Source organism: Daphnia carinata, chromosome 9, assembly GCF_022539665.2.
Source record: "Daphnia carinata strain CSIRO-1 chromosome 9, CSIRO_AGI_Dcar_HiC_V3, whole genome shotgun sequence".
In the NCBI taxonomy this organism is placed as follows: Eukaryota; Metazoa; Arthropoda; class Branchiopoda; order Diplostraca; family Daphniidae; genus Daphnia; species Daphnia carinata.
Genome location: NC_081339.1, coordinates 9,090,339 through 9,108,999, shown reverse-complemented (window position 1 = coordinate 9,108,999; position 18,661 = coordinate 9,090,339). Strand labels below are relative to the sequence as shown.

General features: G+C 43.7%; 2 protein-coding genes across 2 annotated transcripts in view; both read left to right on the top strand.

The window, feature by feature from the left end:
* Positions 1–18,661, top strand: part of LOC130685752 (compound eye opsin BCRH2-like) — a 50,736-nt gene that overhangs the window by 26,658 nt on the left and 5,417 nt on the right. The window lies entirely within an intron of this gene.
* LOC130685753 (uncharacterized) lies at positions 11,203–12,435 on the top strand. The gene is made up of 7 exons (XM_057509077.1): positions 11,203–11,315; positions 11,381–11,614; positions 11,674–11,808; positions 11,865–12,057; positions 12,117–12,217; positions 12,262–12,332; positions 12,389–12,435. Exons 1-7 carry the CDS (start codon positions 11,203–11,205, stop codon positions 12,433–12,435), a joined length of 894 nt encoding a protein of 297 aa, XP_057365060.1.

Genomic DNA, 18,661 nt, shown 5'->3' with positions numbered 1-18,661 from the left:
TCTCCTGGGCTTCACGTTTGTTATATAGGGAAATAGTGTCATTGTCAGCTTTCTTGAAATAACTACTTATAATTGATAAAAAAAAATTTTCTTCTTTTTCGATTCTAAAAACGACACGTTCAACGTCTTTTTTTATTATTTCTTCTTGATATTGTAAGCAAGTCTTCTTTTGTTTCTGAATCCATTTTTGTTGCGAAGCAAGCGAAGGGGCAACCGTATATGGGTAACATGAAGAAGGGAACAGATTACAATTTCCACGAAATACAAAGCATATACAAAAATTAATATATAATAAGCATATATATATATAACAGAAATAACAATTGATACAAGTTAAAAACTATAAGAAACAGAAGAAATTATCGTCAAATTCTATATATATATATTTGAAAATATATATATATATACAGTACAGTGCCGGTTCACTTATAGAACCGCTTAGCTATAGAACCAGCTCGGTTATCGAGCCGATTTTTCCTTGCCGTGTTTCAGCGCCGCCATTGGCTGTATTTTGAACTAAATCCATATTTTTGGGTTCGAACGTACGGATTACGCATTTTAAAACGTACAAGCACATGTTATTGAAATTGGTTTTAGCAATTTTAGACAATAGTACAAATTGGCTTAATGACTTTACGTAAAATAATAGCCTTCCAAACGAATTCAGGCGGAAAACAATAAAACAAATGACTTATCGTGCTGCTTTTCTCTTTGCCTTTTAATGTTATCAGAATTTTTAAATAACTGTATTACAAAATGACACTTTTCGTGTCGTTTAGGTCGTCGTGTCGTTTTGTTTTTTTCCATTTATTAATTATGGGCGCTGAAACACGGGAAAGAAAAATCGGTTCGATAACCGAGCCGGTTCCATAGCTAAGGGTTTCTAGAAGTGGACCGGCACTGTATCTAATATAATGACCAATCGTTGATGGGGCATCCTCTTTGTGGTAGAACCTTATTGTTGGTAAAATAATGCAGGAATGGTTGAGGTATTAAATTCTAATATGAGAACCCCCTTCCCCCTATTCTGGGTAGTTGCATAGAGATCAGTACTACCCCTGTGCTATTCGCTTTTACATTCCCATACTGTCAAAATCTGTGTGATGAAAGAATCGACGATAGGTGGCTCTGAGATCGGCTGCTCGGTTATAGAACCATTCAGTTATAGAACCGCGCACAGACCGGTTCTATAACTGGACCGGCACTGTACCCACCAAATTATTAGGAACACTTCCTCCATTTACGTGTATTCTTATGGCGCTACGGTGTTTTTTAAACTCCCATTGCTATTTAATGGATACAGCTAGATTTTTTTTTTAATTTTTGCTAATCAGATTAGGTCGTGATCTACAATTCACTAATACTTAATTTTTTTTTTGTAGAACTTACCGCTAAGGCTGTAGGTTTGAGATATGCCCCTTGGCCGGGCGATTCTCAAATGCCGGAGTCTGCCGGCTCAGCGTAAAGTAGTGGTACTGGGTCCTCTGAAACCCAAGGCAATAGCCGCGGTACGTCTGGGCAGCCGGTGGGGGCACCGTGCTACTATGACTTGGCGGACTGGGCCGCAATGACGCCCGACAACTGTTCTGGAGGCCAACGACCTCAAAAACGATGCCGAGACAGGGCGCGGCCAATATGACGGACACGAATAACAAACGCTAGATTACTTGTGATCCTTGGCGTCGAGTGCCCCCGGGTCGGACGGATCTCCAAGTGAAGCGACGGCAAAAACAGGATCTAATCTGGATGAGAGCGGTTGCAAAAGCAGCTTCGTTGTAGCCGTCGAGAAAATGAGCCGGGCAGAATGAAGAGGGCTGACGGGCAGAAGCAGCTTATCGCGGCCGGGCAGAAGTTTGATGGCCAGTTGCGACGGGCAGCAACACAAGTGATAACAAGCGGAACGTGATAGTAATTACCAGCAGAAAATGAAGAGCCGACTCCGGGGGCTTCGGTGAAACTCGTGTGTATTATACTCGGCCAAAACCGGCCTTTATATACTCAATTTACAAAACACCGTTGACTGATATATATAATAGCACGAACATGAATATCAACGCTGGAGTAGATGTCACCGTTGTTCCGTCACCCTTTTCAGCCTCAGGAACTGCCGCTGACCTCCCACCTCCAACTCTCCTTGGCCGACCCTCTGTCGGTTACTCCTCCGGCACCAACCTCTTCCCTCTGGGCTAAAACTGGCTCCAGTCACGATGGGTTTTAAATATTTATTTCCTCTGGGCTAAAACTGGCTCCAGAGCGGGCGTCTTTAATATTCATTTCTGCCTTTGCTCGACAGAGACCGCCCTACATAGCTGTAAACTACGTACGGTTATTTCAATATTATAGTCAAGCGTCTCCAACTTCTATCGTCGGGACTTATAGCATCAAGTCCCGCTTACATTCCATCTATTACCGTCTACCGGTCTTTCTCGTACCGTCACCGGGAACTTCTTGGTTAGTTCCCGCCTCACGATGGACTTACCCCGGCAACCGACTCTCTGGTTCCGAGTGCCCCGCATCTCCGCTTCTACTCGTCTATCTCTTCACCGTCCCCTTGGACAGTGTTGGACGTCGGATTTTCCGACACTCCCCCCGTTGGACCCTCGTCCAACTCAGAGTCCGAACTGTCCAAGTCTTCAGTGTCTTGGAACGGTGAAGTATTTTGATGGTCATCGTCTATCGTCCCCGCGTGTAACTCTAACGGGTAAAGACACTTAATGTCCCGGTATATGGGTATTGACCCTTTTCCTGAACCCTTATCTGCGATTAATACTGCTACCCTCCTGAACTTGTTGTCTGAGCCCGGGTATAATTTGGCCACTCTTCCTACTTTCCATTTCGTTCTCTTGGATTTCTCGTCGTGTATCAGCACCACTTGTCCCACCTCAACTTGTTTTGTTCTACCCGGCGTTGGACAGTGGAACTTCTCGAGGTCTGCCACATATTCTTTATAGAAATCTCCCCACCAATTTGCTAGCAGGTTTCTTCTAATTTTCTCCCGCTTGGTTAGACGTATTCTGTCTGAATATTCTCTCTCCTCCTCGTCTACCGGGTGTTTTTGATTTTGTCTATAGCCTGTGATCAAATGCTTCGGCGTTAGAGGTTCATTATCGTCGTCAGAGACATACGTTAATGGCCTCGTGTTTATCGTATCTTCAATCTCGGTTAACACCGTTTGGAACAGGTCATATTCCAGACACTCGTTTCCATACGTTTTGTATAATAGCCTCTTCACTGTCTGGACCATCCGCTCCCAGAACCCGCCCCACCAAGGGGCCAGGCTCGGGGAGAATCTCCACTTGACATTTAGGTCCACCAGTGTATTATACACGTTCTCACTTTTGTACGCCGCTCTCAGGTATTTCGCGGCTTGTGTGAATGATTTCGCGTTATCTGAATACATGGCTTTCGGCACCCCTCTTCTTGCAAAAAACCTTCTCAGTGCAAAAATACAGGATGCCGTCTCCAAGTCTGTGGTCATTTCTAAATGCACGGCTCTTGTTACCGCACACGTGAACAAACAAATGTAGGCCTTCGCTTGTCCACCTCTTGCCGTCAGTTTTATCGGGAACGGTCCCGCAAAGTCTATCCCCGTTACATTAAACGGGTTCGCCATTTGAAGTCGATCTACCGGTAGTGGAGCCGGAACTTCGTTGAACGGTCTCGAATCTAGTTTCTGACATTTCATGCACCTTTTCAACTCTTTCTTGATCGTTTGCCTTAGTCTTGGAATCCAAAACGTCCGCCGTACTTCCACCATCGTCGTGCTTACTCCAGTGTGCAGCAACCGTTCGTGCGTCTGCTCTATGAGTTTGCCCGTCAAATAGTGGTTTTCTGGCAACAGGATTACCGCTTCTCTCTACCGTTAAGCCGCAACCAGTTTTCTTGGCGGCCGTAACACCTGATTAGCCCGTTTCTCTCGTCCCAGGCCAATCCCAGCTTTCTCAACTTATCATTTTTCCAGGGTTTTTTCTCTTTTATGGCTTCTCTTTCATCTTTGTATGCGTCATTTTGCATCTTTAGCCATAGATCTAACTCCGCTTGTTCTACCTCTTCTGCTGCGAGGATGTTGAACTGTTTCTTGTCGGCGCCACCCGACACTTCCGCCAGCGGTGTCTCGGGATTCGGTTGTCCCTTAAACCTCTTCACCGCTCTCTTCACTGTCGCCCAGATTCTGATTATCGTACGCAACGAACTATAGTTCTCGTACCACTCTTTTTCTTTTGACATCGAAACACTACATTGTGTTATCTCTTTCATTTTTTCCTCTTTTCTGATTTCTTCTGTACAATCCTGCTCCATTTGGGCTGGATTCTTCGGCCAATTCTCTTTTTTGTTCAGCCACTCTGGGCCTGACCACCAATCTTTCTTATGGTTCAGCTGGCTCACTGAAGCCCCTCTCGATGCTATATCTGCCGGGTTCTGAACTCCCGGACAGTGCCTTATCGACCCTATGTCGATCTTCTCCCTGATTTCTGTCACCCGGTTGTGGACGAACTGTTTCCAACGGCCTGATTCGCCTTTCATCCACCAGTAGGCTATCGCCGAGTCCGTCCACAGTGTTTTCTCAAACGACCGTCCCAGAGACTTTTCAATGTATTCCCCCAGTCTGACTGCCAGCAGATTACTGAGCAACTCCAGCCTGGGGGTCGACACTGATTTTTTGGGGTCCGGTGCTATCCGGGTTTTGCTGCATAACAGCTTTGTATCTTCTCCGTTCTCCAGATATGCGGCTACACTGTACGCGTCGTCACTCGCGTCGCAAAACAAGTGTAGTCTCGGTGAACGGATCTCTCCAGTCCACCGCCCCAGCTTTGTGTTCCTGAGGTCCGACAAACTTTTAATGAACGTCTCCCAGTGTGGCATTATGCTTGCCGACACTGGTTCATCCCAGCCTGTCTTGTCTATCCAGACCTTCTGCATGATAATCTTCGCTACCACCGTTACCGGCGATATCAATCCCAGCGGGTCGAAGACTTTCAGCGCAAGGCTGAACAACTTCCTTTTCGTCGGCCTCTTGCTCATCTCTTCGGCCTCTTCTATTATTTTTTCTGGCTTGAATCGAAATGAGTCCGTCTCCGGATCCCATGTGACTCCCAGGGCTTTGACTGCTTTCTCTGTACTGTCTCCCATCGTTATTTCCTCTTTTTGAAACTGTAACGCGTGCAACTGTTCTCTCAGTGCCACGCTGTTTGTCGTCCACTTTCGAAGCTCCATTTTGGCCGAACTAAATATTTTCTGGGCTTGTGTTATCGCTTCTATTGCTTGGGGAATGCTACTCGCTCCCCCCAACCAATCGTCCACGTATAACTGCGCGCCCAGCTTTCCCACCAGCTCTGGGTATTCATCTTTATGCTCATCCAAGCATTTTAATATAACTGCTCGTAAGATGAATGGGCTACTCGAGAGTCCAAAAGGTACTCTCTTCCACCTGTATTCTATCCATTCCGAGTTATCATCTTTCGGGTCTTTTATCCATAGGAATCGGACTATCTGTCCGTGTTCTTTCTGTATTCCTATCTGTAGGAATGCTTGCGTGATGTCCGCCATCCACGCTATCTCGTTCTGCCTGAATCTGAGCAGCACCGCCAAGAGCTCCGGGTTTAGGTTCGGCCCGGTTTCCAACAGATCGTTCAGGCTAGGCCTATTCTGCTGGTGGGCCGAGCCGTCAAACACCGGTCTGATCTTGGTGGTTGCCGCCTCTGTTTTTATCACTGGTCTGTGCGGTAAATACGTACATGCCCCTGTGTAATTTTTATCCGCTACCTCTATGTAGCCTTTCTCGAGGTACTGTTGAAAAACTTCGTGGTAGGCCATTCTGTCCTCCCGTTTCATTTTCTTCAACAGCCCCGTCAATCTTATCGAAGCTATGTTTTTGTTGGTCTCCATCGACCTTCTGTTATTTTTAAACGGGAACAGAATCTCATATCTGCCCGTCTGATCTTTCTTTATGGTCTCCTGATAATTTTTCAGGAACCCCGGGTCCTCTAACTCTTGGGGCGTAACTCCCATGTGTTCCAAGGCCCAGAATTCCTTGAAATCTACCATCGCTTTCTTTCCGTCGGCCTGTGTAACAATGTTTGCCGACACTTCTCTCGGATTTCCTGCTGTGGGTGCCCCAAAAATGATCCACCCCAGCTTACTGGCACATGCCACTGAGTCGTCTGGACCCTGTTTTGTCTGGTGTTTTAGAATTTGCCAATAATAGTCACACCCTATTATCATGTCAAACTCTGTTTTATTGTCTGCCCTCAAATGTCTTTCGTCCGCGACCTTCTCCCCCTGTTCCGTCAAAATCTCCACTAATTTTGACCGGACCTTAGGGGTTGCTTTCGCCACATATTTTATCGCCGTAGCTTTAATTTTTATTTTTCCCTGTCTTTCGGGAATCATCCATATGCTATAGGTCTTTAGCACTGATCTTTCCGCTTGGTCTGACCCAAACGTGTTCACTCTTATCTCTCCTTCATCTTCTTCGTCCGCTTTTAATCGTCTGATCAGACTCTGTCGGATGAACGTTTTCTCGCTCCCCGAGTCTATCAGGCCTAGCACTTTTATTTTTCTGTTATTTTTTCCTTGTAATACCGCCGTGAACGTGGGCAGTCCGATCGAGGTTGCCTGCGCACAATTCACGTTGGTATCTATCGTTACCGATCTGTTCATCGGCCTTTGCGGGGACTGTGATCTGACTGGCCCGTATTGTCTCTGTCTTGACAGGCACAGCGCTGGGCTATGGTCTATACTCCCGCAATTCCTACACGGGACCCTGGCTACGCAGTGTTCCGTCCGATGCGATCTGCCGAGGCATTTCAAACAACGGTTCTCTCGCTCGCAGAGCGTTCGTCTGAATTGCGGGGTATTTACCATACACCTGTGGTGTATGTGATTCTGCTGACAAAAACAACAGGGTGTCATCCTACCTCCCCTCTCTTGAGGCTCCCTTCTCGGGCTCTGCGGCTGGCTCACGGGATCTTCCTCCATCTCTCTTAGCCTTATCTCTCGATCAAGCTCTTTGAGAATGGCTTTTAATGTCGGTTGATCCTCATCGAACCATTTGTCTCTCCACCATCTCGAGGTTAAGGCTTTAGGCAGTGCCTTCAACACGTCCCCCGCGATGTATTCTCCATAGCCGCCCATATCCACTTTTAGACTCGTCAGGGCGGCTCTTGCATTTGTCAATCCGTCAAAGATTCTCTTCAACTGGCTGATCGTTGCTGAGTCTCCCAGTCTTACGGCCACGAGACTTTTCAGTTCGTTTACGTAGTGGGCTTTTAATTTTTCTGTGTCCCCGAATCTCTTTTCCAATTTCAGCATTGCTTCCTGATATTGGTTCTCATCAAAGTGTATATGCGATATCAATTCCGCGGCCTTACCTTTCAGGCTTGTCCGCAGGTATTGGAATTTTTCCGCCTCTGTCAATCTTGGATCGGCGTCATACGCCGTCCACATCGCTCTCCATCCTTTCCACGCTGTGATCTCTCCGTTAAACGTCGGTAGAGGTAGCGCCGTTCTGGTTACTGGCGATTGAGTCTCGCACTTTTTGTATTTCTCTCTTAATTTTTTCATTCTTTCTCTCAGTTTATCCTCTGTTTCTCTGTCACTCGCCTTCTCGGCTGCCGTAGAGACTGCGGCAAGCTTTTCGTTCAACGCTACGATGGCCACCCACCGAGCTTCGGCCTTGTCTATGTATTTCTGTCTACTCTCAGCGTCGGCTTCCGCCAACGCAATACTGTCTTTCAGTTCCCTTTTTATCAGAGCCCGATCCTCAAGTAACTCTTCCCGCGTCCCTAGTGGGGAGTCAGCCCTTGACGAAGCCCGTAAAGGCTCTTGTCGTCTTATCGGACTATCCTCTAGGCCGGGCAGGCTGTCTTCTATCGTTCTCTCCACGATTGACCTTATTTCTGCTCTCACTCCCTCCACGATCTCCGGGATTTGTTCCTTCATCGAAAAGCTTTCTTTCGCTTGCTCGATTAATTTCGCTGCAGAGTTCAACGCTTTATTACTTCTCCCGTCTATTTCTTTCACCAATTCTGATATTGCCGCCAATCTTCCCTCTAAATCCTCCATGTCTTTTATCTTTTTCTCTATTGCCTTCATTTTTATTCCCATGTCTGTTATAAACTTTTCGATTGTTTTCTCCGCGACCTCCACTCTCTTGTGTAGCATAGAGTGATACCCGTCGCCTGCCTTGTATATTTTTTCTACTTTCTCCTCGACGATCGACAATCTTTCGTCGATAGTCGTCTCCTCTGGGTCCGTGACCGCTTGTCTCGTTCTCCTTGACGGAACTGACATTTTTTTTTTTTTTTTGATAGTGATAGAGTTTTTTTTTTTTTTTTGATAGTAGTAGAGATAGTTTTATTCCTGATAACAAATTATAACAGTACAACAAATATTAAACAAGCACTGGGGACTTAAGGATTTCGTCCTCGGAGGATGAAGCTATCCCTGTTTTTGCCAGTCGCTTAGATAGTTGCCTGCTCAGCCTTTCTTCGGGTGAAGATTTCTTCCAACTTTTTGGTATCCCTGATGTGGACCTCGCTTTTTTCGCTGGCTCTTTTGAAGGTCCAGCGGCGAGGTCACTTATTTCTTGGCTCAGCACCGTGGGGGTCGGTGGAGGGACCGGTACTTGAAATGTGGCGGGCGGCAACTCTTTGACACCGCGCGCTCTTTCCAATAACTGCTCCCTTCTCTGAAGCTCTTCCTTATCGCGTCTCAGCTTACTTGTCTCCAGCAGGAATCTGGCGTGTTCCTCGGCTCGTTCTGCTGCCTTTTGTGCCGCTGCTATTGCCGAGGAGTGTGACTCCTTAACTTTGGTGAGGGCAGCTAGCTGTTCCCTCTCCTGTTCGTTTAAGAACTGGGCTGGCGAGTCCAAAGTCGGAGCGGTCGGTCGCGTGTAAGGGTTTGGCCGACTCTTTTTCTCCACGGATCTCTTGGCACGTTGTTCAGGGAACGGCTCCGGGATGCGAAGTCTCCTGAACACACCTTTCGGGATGGTCTGTTCTAACTCTTTCCAGAGTTCGTAAGCACGAGCCTCTGAGTCTAGGAGTTGTTGGAATCTTGCGTACACCGCCTGCTGGTGCTGCTGATGTATGCTGTCCGACACTGTTATGGAATGTACGGACGTTTCTGTTATTATTTTTTTTTTTGTTCGAAGGACCAATTTGAGATATGCCCCTTGGCCGGGCGATTCTCAAATGCCGGAGTCTGCCGGCTCAGCGTAAAGTAGTGGTACTGGGTCCTCTGAAACCCAAGGCAATAGCCGCGGTACGTCTGGGCAGCCGGTGGGGGCACCGTGCTACTATGACTTGGCGGACTGGGCCGCAATGACGCCCGACAACTGTTCTGGAGGCCAACGACCTCAAAAACGATGCCGAGACAGGGCGCGGCCAATATGACGGACACGAATAACAAACGCTAGATTACTTGTGATCCTTGGCGTCGAGTGCCCCCGGGTCGGACGGATCTCCAAGTGAAGCGACGGCAAAAACAGGATCTAATCTGGATGAGAGCGGTTGCAAAAGCAGCTTCGTTGTAGCCGTCGAGAAAATGAGCCGGGCAGAATGAAGAGGGCTGACGGGCAGAAGCAGCTTATCGCGGCCGGGCAGAAGTTTGATGGCCAGTTGCGACGGGCAGCAACACAAGTGATAACAAGCGGAACGTGATAGTAATTACCAGCAGAAAATGAAGAGCCGACTCCGGGGGCTTCGGTGAAACTCGTGTGTATTATACTCGGCCAAAACCGGCCTTTATATACTCAATTTACAAAACACCGTTGACTGATATATATAATAGCACGAACATGAATATCAACGCTGGAGTAGATGTCACCGTTGTTCCGTCACCCTTTTCAGCCTCAGGAACTGCCGCTGACCTCCCACCTCCAACTCTCCTTGGCCGACCCTCTGTCGGTTACTCCTCCGGCACCAACCTCTTCCCTCTGGGCTAAAACTGGCTCCAGAGCGGGCGTCTTTAATATTCATTTCTGCCTTTGCTCGACAGAGACCGCCCTACATAGCTGTAAACTACGTACGGTTATTTCAATATTATAGTCAAGCGTCTCCAACTTCTATCGTCGGGACTTATAGCATCAAGTCCCGCTTACATTCCATCTATTACCGTCTACCGGTCTTTCTCGTACCGTCACCGGGAACTTCTTGGTTAGTTCCCGCCTCACGATGGACTTACCCCGGCAACCGACTCTCTGGTTCCGAGTGCCCCGCATCTCCGCTTCTACTCGTCTATCTCTTCACCGTCCCCTTGGACAGTGTTGGACGTCGGATTTTCCGACAGTAGGTCCTCGTTCACGAAATAGGCACACCCGGTTTTTCCCCCATAAGCGTAATGCTAAGACGAGGTTTTTCAAAATTTTAAATAAAATACTTAAATAGTTGAGTTAAAAAAATTCTTTTTTCCCAAAAGATATAGCATTCCTTACTTAATATAGATTTAATGTTATTTTTTGAACAATAATTTTTCTCAATATCCCTCCCTATCCCTTGAAGTTAACTCCGTTCTGAGATTTTGGACGGAAAGTGTAGTTCACACTTGGTCACCAGAGGCGCTGCAATGCAGGTTTTAGTCTTTAATGTTTCTTTATTTCTCTGCTTTCTTAAAGACTGGACCCAAGTGCATGGTGTATCAGTGTGAAGAAATTTGTTAAACCAAATATTTAGATAGCGAAATGCATTCAACAACTATAAAATAATTAAATGAATTTTTTTTATTTACATTGCTTTGAAATGAGAGGAAGAACATGGTCATCTAGTTCCTTGCCCTCAATTATTAAGCAGTTGTATGACAAAATGTTGCTCTTACAGTGCTGGTACTTTAAACTTAGTAATAAATGGAAAGTAAAAGGTAAGTAAAATAAAAGTAAAATAAACAATCCGCGCGTCGGGTCATGCGTTTGATCGCGCGTCGGGTAATGCGTTTGATCGCGCTTCGGATATCTCACAGCTCCCTTGGGGATGTCACAGCAAACAGGCTTGTTTGTAGTTACCTACCTTGTGTGTTCCAGCCGTTTTTTTGCTTTTGCATCCTTTCTCCTTCTTTGACTCTTATTGGTTTCCGACTTATGTAATTTTTGTAACCTTTTCGAATAAACCTATATATAGGAAGTAGGAAGTCACAAATGTCAATTCATTCTTCTCTAGCACATCTTGCGCATCTCTGATTAATATTTCTACTCTTTTAATTTTAAAAATGTCTTACGAAGAAGACGAGTTCCCTATGGTTGAACCCGTTAAAGGAGTTAAATACAGTGGTACCCGTTACAACTCCGAGAAAGGATTTATTTACCATCTACAGAAGAAAACGTAAGATTTTGATTTTGTATTCAAGCATAGTTGAGCAGTAATTCTTAAATAAATTAATTTTTCAGATCCACGCACAACATATATCACTGCAAGTACCATAAGAAACTTCAGGGGGGGTGCAAGGCGAGAGTTAAGTCGGGACTTGAAGATGCTATTTTCAGCAAACACGGTGATGCTAAGCATAATCATCCACCCGAGCTGGAAGAACAGCAGTTGCTTCGTGTAGTCAACGCATGTGCTGATGCTGCTGCTGTGGATCGCCGTAAACCACGGATTGTGTTTGACGCCGTTCGGAGAGAGTAAGTCCATCTTCATTGAGGAAATCATTAAATGTTAATCATTCAATTTTTTATTAAAGAAATGCTGGAGTTAACATTGGGTATGGTGATGCAATGCAGCGTCGGATGCAGCGATCAAAAAGGAGAAGGCAACCAAAATTACCCAAGACCGTAGAAGAAATAGCTGGATTGATTGAAGAGTATCAGGACTATAGGTAATGCCAAAAATTAGTACTATTAAGAAAATTTCAATATCTATTTTCTTGTAAAGGGATGCCTTTGGTGGTGGAAGATTTTTTAGAGGCCTGGTGAAGACGGTTGAGGGAGAGGCATTGGTCTTTTTATCACCGACGCTACTGCCGGAACTTAGTGAAGCGACCGAACTTCAAGCTGACGCAACTTTCCAAACAGTCCCCGCATTATTCAAACAGCTCTTCACTATCCACATCACAAGGGGTCATTTGGTAAATAACTATTAAAAAATTAAGCTGTAAACTGATATTTTACCAAAGTTTTTCATTAGGCATTCCCATTTGCGTACATTCTAATGACTAGAAAATCACGCATCCTTTATGATGCTGTGCTAGAGAAAGTCATCGATATTTTTGATGAGCTTCATCCTGAGCGCTACATTTCGGTTGATCTCATTATGTCTGATTATGAGGCAGCAATTCAAGGTTCGATGGCGGCCGCATTTCATGGAAGTCAACATGTTGGTTGCTTCTTTCACTACTCTCAGGTATATTTATCTTTTGAATATTTTGCAAGCACTTTAATTAATCAAATTTTATTCAGGCTATATGGAGAAGGATACAAAAGTATGGCCTTCAGTGTGCCTATAAGAACCGCGCTGTTATAGGGAAATACGTAAAGGAGCTTATCGCGCTAGCGCTTTTGCCGTCGGATGAAATTTTGGCCGGTTATCAAGTAAGTGCCTGACATTTTAAATTGAAATTTCAAAATTTTTACACTTTTTTTTTACAACAGAATATAAAAGCCTACTATCATGATGTTCTCCGCCGTGAAAGTGCAGCTATTCAGGCAGGAATAAAGCAACTGAACAACTATTTCCTTAGCTACTGGATTGTTGAAATTTCTCCGCAAGTTTTCAGTGTTTTTGGCCTGGTGAACCGGACCAATAATTTGGTGGAATCGTGGCACCGGTGGCTGAATGACCGCATGGGAAAATCCCATCTTAATGTTTGGGATTTCATCTGTAAGTGTGGGCGTTATCATATTTTGAAATGCATTTAATATGTCCAATTCTGAAAGACAATTTAAACAATTCATATTTTTCAGATTTTATCAAGGAAGCAGAGGATTCTAAAGCTCGTGATTACCTAGCCGAGTCAGAAAATCTACGAACAATCAGAAGACAACCCCTTTCGCAGCGAAAACGGAATGACTTCATATCAAAAAACGAAAAGGATTTTATTGAGGGTTCCATCTCTATGCGGGATTTTCTAAAAAAATCAAGGCATTTAACTGAGCCAGACGTAAGTTCGCATTTAATTTGTAACTTATAATTTATCTTAATGACGTTGAATTATATTTTCAGCTGATTACACAAAATCAAGCCGACTCGACTGAAAGGGTAACAATTCAACCCAGAAGGCGATTCTTGGCTGGAACTCTTAGAGCGCCTGCAATTAACCACGCTTCTCCTACAGTCGAGCCAGCCGACAATGATCATGATCCTTCAGCCGAAATAACGCCTGTAACCAGTCGCTCACGCCGTATCGTTAACGTACCCCGTCACCTGTCAGCAGACGATGATTCCCCAATTACGCCTCCCAGTCGACGATGTACCCGCAGAAGACAATAATAAAACCTGTTTTACTTATTGTCTATCATATTGCATGTGGAAGGGGGGGCTATTGTTATGTTGAATAGGGGGCATTAGTTAAGGGGGCATTAGTTAGGGGGGGGGCATTAGTTTTGGGGGGCAAAAGTCGGGGGGCAACTGTTGCCGAACCGGGGGGGCATTTGTTAAAGGGGGCAATCGTCGCTATCCCGGCCAACGTTTACTACTTTGTCCTCTTGTCGACCGTCAATTTTCATTGGTTTTCTAGAGAAATGTGTAACAAAACGTAGGCGAGAAGAAGAAAGAGGCAGTGAGCAGTTTCAAGTGTGTTCGCTTGACGTTGTAAGTTAATCTGTGAGAGTAAAACGGAAACAAGATCCCATCTCGGTATGCTTATCTAATCTTTAACTAATAAGTTATTGAGTGAGAATTGTTTGTATGTTGAATTATGGCGAGTACCTTTATGTAAATGCATTATGGCGAGTACCTCTGTGTGTTGAATTATGGCGAGTACCGTTATGTTCTGTTATGTTACATTAATGTTAAGTCAGGAAAATAAAGCCGAGCTGCAAAGCTCTTAACAATATGCAGTTGTTAACCTTTGATCAATCTTTCATTTCTTACAAAAATATCGAAATAATTTTGAAGTGAAATTGGTCCCGCGATCAGAAAGAATTGCTTTTGGCATCCCATGACGTACAATAATAGTCTTATATATACACTCGGCTGTTGTTAACGCAGTTTGATCCTTTAAAGCGACTGCTTCTACCCATCGACTAAAATAATCAGTAATAACTAAAATATAACTATTTCCGTTAGGCGAAATTGGAGTAATAGGCCCTAAAAAGTCAATACCGATTACTTGAAAAGGAGCTTTGGCAACTTCATGGGGGTGCCAAAGTGCTCTATATGTGGAGGAAGTGTTAGCTATACATATTTCGCAAGCTTGGCAATATTCTTTAATATCGCTCCTCATGTTAGGCCAATAATAATGATTTTTCACTTTTAAAAAAGTTTTATAAATGCTAAAATGTCCTCCCATCGGTGCATCGTGTAATTCCTTGAGCACTAGATGGCGGAGCAATACAGGTAACACCAATTGATAATTTACTTCGCTGCGCTTCCTATTTGGAAAAGGCAACTCATGCAGATAAAGAGTACCTTCAATAATTTCAAAATATTCAATTTCTTTTACCCAATCTGGCCTAGTTTGTTGAAAAACTTCATCCAGCTCTCCTTTCTCCAAATAATTCCTAATAGCTATACAAAGTTCATCTTCTAACTGCTTTACACAAATACATTTAATATTTTTCCAGTTTGAATACTAGCCACCTTTAAACGTGACAAACAGTCAGCATTTTGGTGAATACGACCAGGCCTATACTTTAATTCATAATTGGTCGCAGCTAATAATATAGCCCATCGTCCTAATCTCCCATTGTTATCTTTTTGATCCTTAAGCCACTGTAGTGGACGATGATCACTAATAATTTCGAATGGCTTATCCAAAAGATAATGTCGAAAATGTTAAATTGCATCAATCACTGCTAAAGCTTCTTTCTCTGTAGTGGCATATTTGGTCTCAGCTTTCGTTAATTGTCTACTAGAATATGCTATCGGATGTTCGTGGCCATTTTGTATCTCCGAAAGTACCGCTCCTATTCCATAATCACATGCGTCTGTGAAAAGAAAAAAATTTTCGTTGAAATTGGGGTAAACTAATACTGGGGGCGTAACGAGAGAAGTCCGCAATTTTTCAAAGGCAGCTTGCTCCTTAGTACCCCAAACAAAAGGTTTTCTGCTAAGGTCTTTATGAGTTAATCTAGTCAATGGCTTAGCTATTGATCCAAAATTTTGAATAAATCTCCTATAATATCCGGCTAATCCCAAAAATGATCTTACTTCGTCTACAGAAGAAGGTGTTTTATAATTCACTATTTTATCGATTTTCCTGGATCTGGCTTAATCCCTTCAGTCGAAATGACATGGCCTAAATAATTTACCGATCGTTTAATAAACTGGCATTTTTTAAGTTTTAATTTTAAATTTGCATCCTGTAGCAATTGAAAAATTTCACGAATATCCCTCAAATGGTCTTCGAAATTATCAGAAAAGATTATCACATCATCCAAATAAACTAACGCCTTACTTCCCAAAACGTCTTTCAGTACATAATTCATTAGTCTTTGAAATGTGGCAGGTGCATTGCACAAGCCAAATGCCATACGCTTAACTACCTGAATTTGCCAATATCCAGCAGCCAAGTCGAGAGTAGTGAAAAATTTCTTCCCATACAATTTATCCAATGTTTCATTTATCCTTGGTATAGGAAACGAATCTTTCTTTGTGATACTATTTAATTTTCGATAATCGACGAAAAAACCTGACTTCTCCACTTTTTTTCTCAACTAAAACCACAGGTAAAGCCCATGGCGAATGCGAGTATTGAATTACATTGGCATTGAGCATTTCTTGTTCCTTATCCTCCAATAATTTTCTTTGATTATTTGTAACTCTGTAAGGGCGTTGTCGAATAAGGCCTCGTCCCTGTGTATCAATTGTATGTTTTATAAGATCTGTGTTGCCTAATTCTGAATCTTTTGCAGCGAACAAGTCGTGAAAGTCATTTAATAATTTAGTGGGCTGTGTTTGAAATTCAGGGTCGACTTCCGGAATTACAATAGGCTCTTTTACTACGTTAGGCCTGTCCTCAACTTTATTTAAAGAAATTTTTCCAATCGCTTGAGTAGTAACTTCGATGCCACCTAACTTCGTATCCCTAGGAATTTTGACTTGATTTAACGAATGATTTTCAACCAGAATATTATATTTTCCATCTGCCGATACTTTTCCTACGAACTCCTCAATAAAAAAGCCGGCCGGCAAATCTTCTGCTGGGGTAAATATAAAAGCTGTATTAGGCGGAACAAACGGAAATGACCCTTTCATTTGCGCGGCAATTACTAGCGACGTCTGACGAGATAACGTCGTCTTTTTGACCGAAGTAAGTGCCAGGTCCAGAATGCTAGAAAAAGCTGATCCCTGCTTATCTCTTGTTAAATAAATGCTCTTGGCTTCTCCATCAAGCCGAAATCCGTGTTTCTGGATTGCGTCCCATCCAAGGATACAGTCCTCAGAAACACCATTTGTAACAATTAACTCTTGTTCCAAAACTGACTCTCCGCATCGTACGGGTAAAGTAACTCTTCCCAGCGTGTGTAGTTTTTTTCTCCCCTACATCGTATAAATCAAAATCAAGTTGACTGCAGATCACTTGACCTCTATGGGGTAATTTCTTAAATAATCTCTCGTGAATAATACTCTTAGACGCGCCTGTATCGAATAATGCTTGAAATGGGATCTGATGAATTTTCAATGGAATTCTCGGTGTCGACTCATTCGTTATGGTTGTTAATTTTGCGACTTGTCGGGATTTAAACGGAGGCTCCCTATCAACTGACCCGAAGTTACAGTTGATACCTATTGGTTTCCCTGATTCGGAGGCGGACCTGGAATGTTAGGCCTATTCTGGTTTTCTGCCTTTGGACAGTTGTTTGATTTATGGCCAATTTCCCGACATGAATAGCATATTGGTGGCTGAGCTTGTTCCAAACTTTGCCGTTGATATTTGCGACAATCTGTCTGAGAATGACCCTTATATCCACAAAAATTGCAAGTCAGCTGTGGCGGTGTAGGCTTATCGTTAGAAGGGGGTTTATGAGCTGTAGGCCTATCTGGAAAGTTTTTGAAAGTTTGTGCGCCATTGTTATTGTTATTCGGCTGAGGAGGTCTCCAATTCGTATCCTGGTTACTGTTACTAACTTGGAACGAAACTTGCTTCTTATAGGGTGCACTTGATACGTTTTTATCAAATTGCAATTGCCTTACCGCTTGCGTTAGTTCAAGAAGTGCGCTCTTGATTTCCTCCTTCTCAGTTTTAGGGTCATCTATTTGTTTGCTTCCCTGTCTGATATTTGTTACGGCATTATTGACGAATTCTTTTTGCTCCAATATTATTTCTTTGAGTTCTTTGAATTCTGCGTCTTTGGTATCAGGCGGTGTAGTCACTGCCCTAATAAAATCATGTTTTTCCCTATCCGTTTCCATGGCTTCCAGTCGTAATGCATACACTCGTGTTGCAGAAATAAGATCATTAAAATTCTTAAATTCTTTATATTAACTTTCGATTGTAATTTGGAATCCAACCCCTCTATAAATTTTTGCATAAGAATTATAGCGAAAGACGCTTCTGAATAGCCTACAGGATATGCGCGTTTGAAAATATCCTGCAAACGATGAGCATATTCTATAATCTTTTCCCCTGGCTTACGCTTAGCTTTATTAAATTTCTTTTGATAAAAATCAGCATTTCCGTCACCATGAAAATGATCAAGAAGAGATTCTTTAATCAGAGCATAGTTGTGAGGATGAACCTTCAAAGTTGCCTGCATGATCGAGAAAGCTTTATCAGCCAATTTTGCCCTTAACATCTGAATAATTTTCCCCTCAGACCAACCTGATCCTTCTACTATACTTTCAAAAAAAAAAAATTCTAACCAGGAGTCAAAACGCTCAAGGGGATTTCCAGAAAAAGAGGGAAGTAGCTGTAAACGGGAAAAAGTGTGTTGATTATTTTGGAAATCGTTCAAATCATCGACCGTGGCCGCTCTTGATGGAGAACAAGATTCCGCCATGTTTGGATCAAATCTTAGAAAATTCAAAGTTCTTCCCGGTGAATTCTGAGGGTGTTGTGAAGTGTCGTTCGGAATTGCCTTAGATCCTCCTGCGTTATATCCGATCGGCTGAGTAAGCGGGCTCGAGTTTGTAACTGATTGGAACGATAGTTTCTTCTGCGCGACCGTTTCCTCTTCGGAATGCTTCCCGACAGCGGCGATGTTTGATGGATTGGCGTGCTTTGCTGCTGCGTTGGTCTCGTTTGTATCAACGTCAGCGATTGCCTCAATTTTTGTTCCGTTTGCGTGATTATTGGCTTGATGTCGCTCGCCTGCTGTGCGAAGAATGGGTTGTTGGCTTCCGGAAAATTGTTCAGTTTGTCCAAAAGGAATATGATTTCCGGCTGTAGCACCTCCAAATTGTTGATGAGTTGTAGTTTCTTTAGGTATGACGCTAGGTTGGCTACTTCCTTCAGGAACGTTCGTTGGGACTCCAGCAAGATCTCCTCCAGATGAATTGATGTGTCGCTCACTTTGGTGATGATTTCGACGTATCTCCCGTCCTCGTCTCTGTCGGTGATGTCCCGTCTT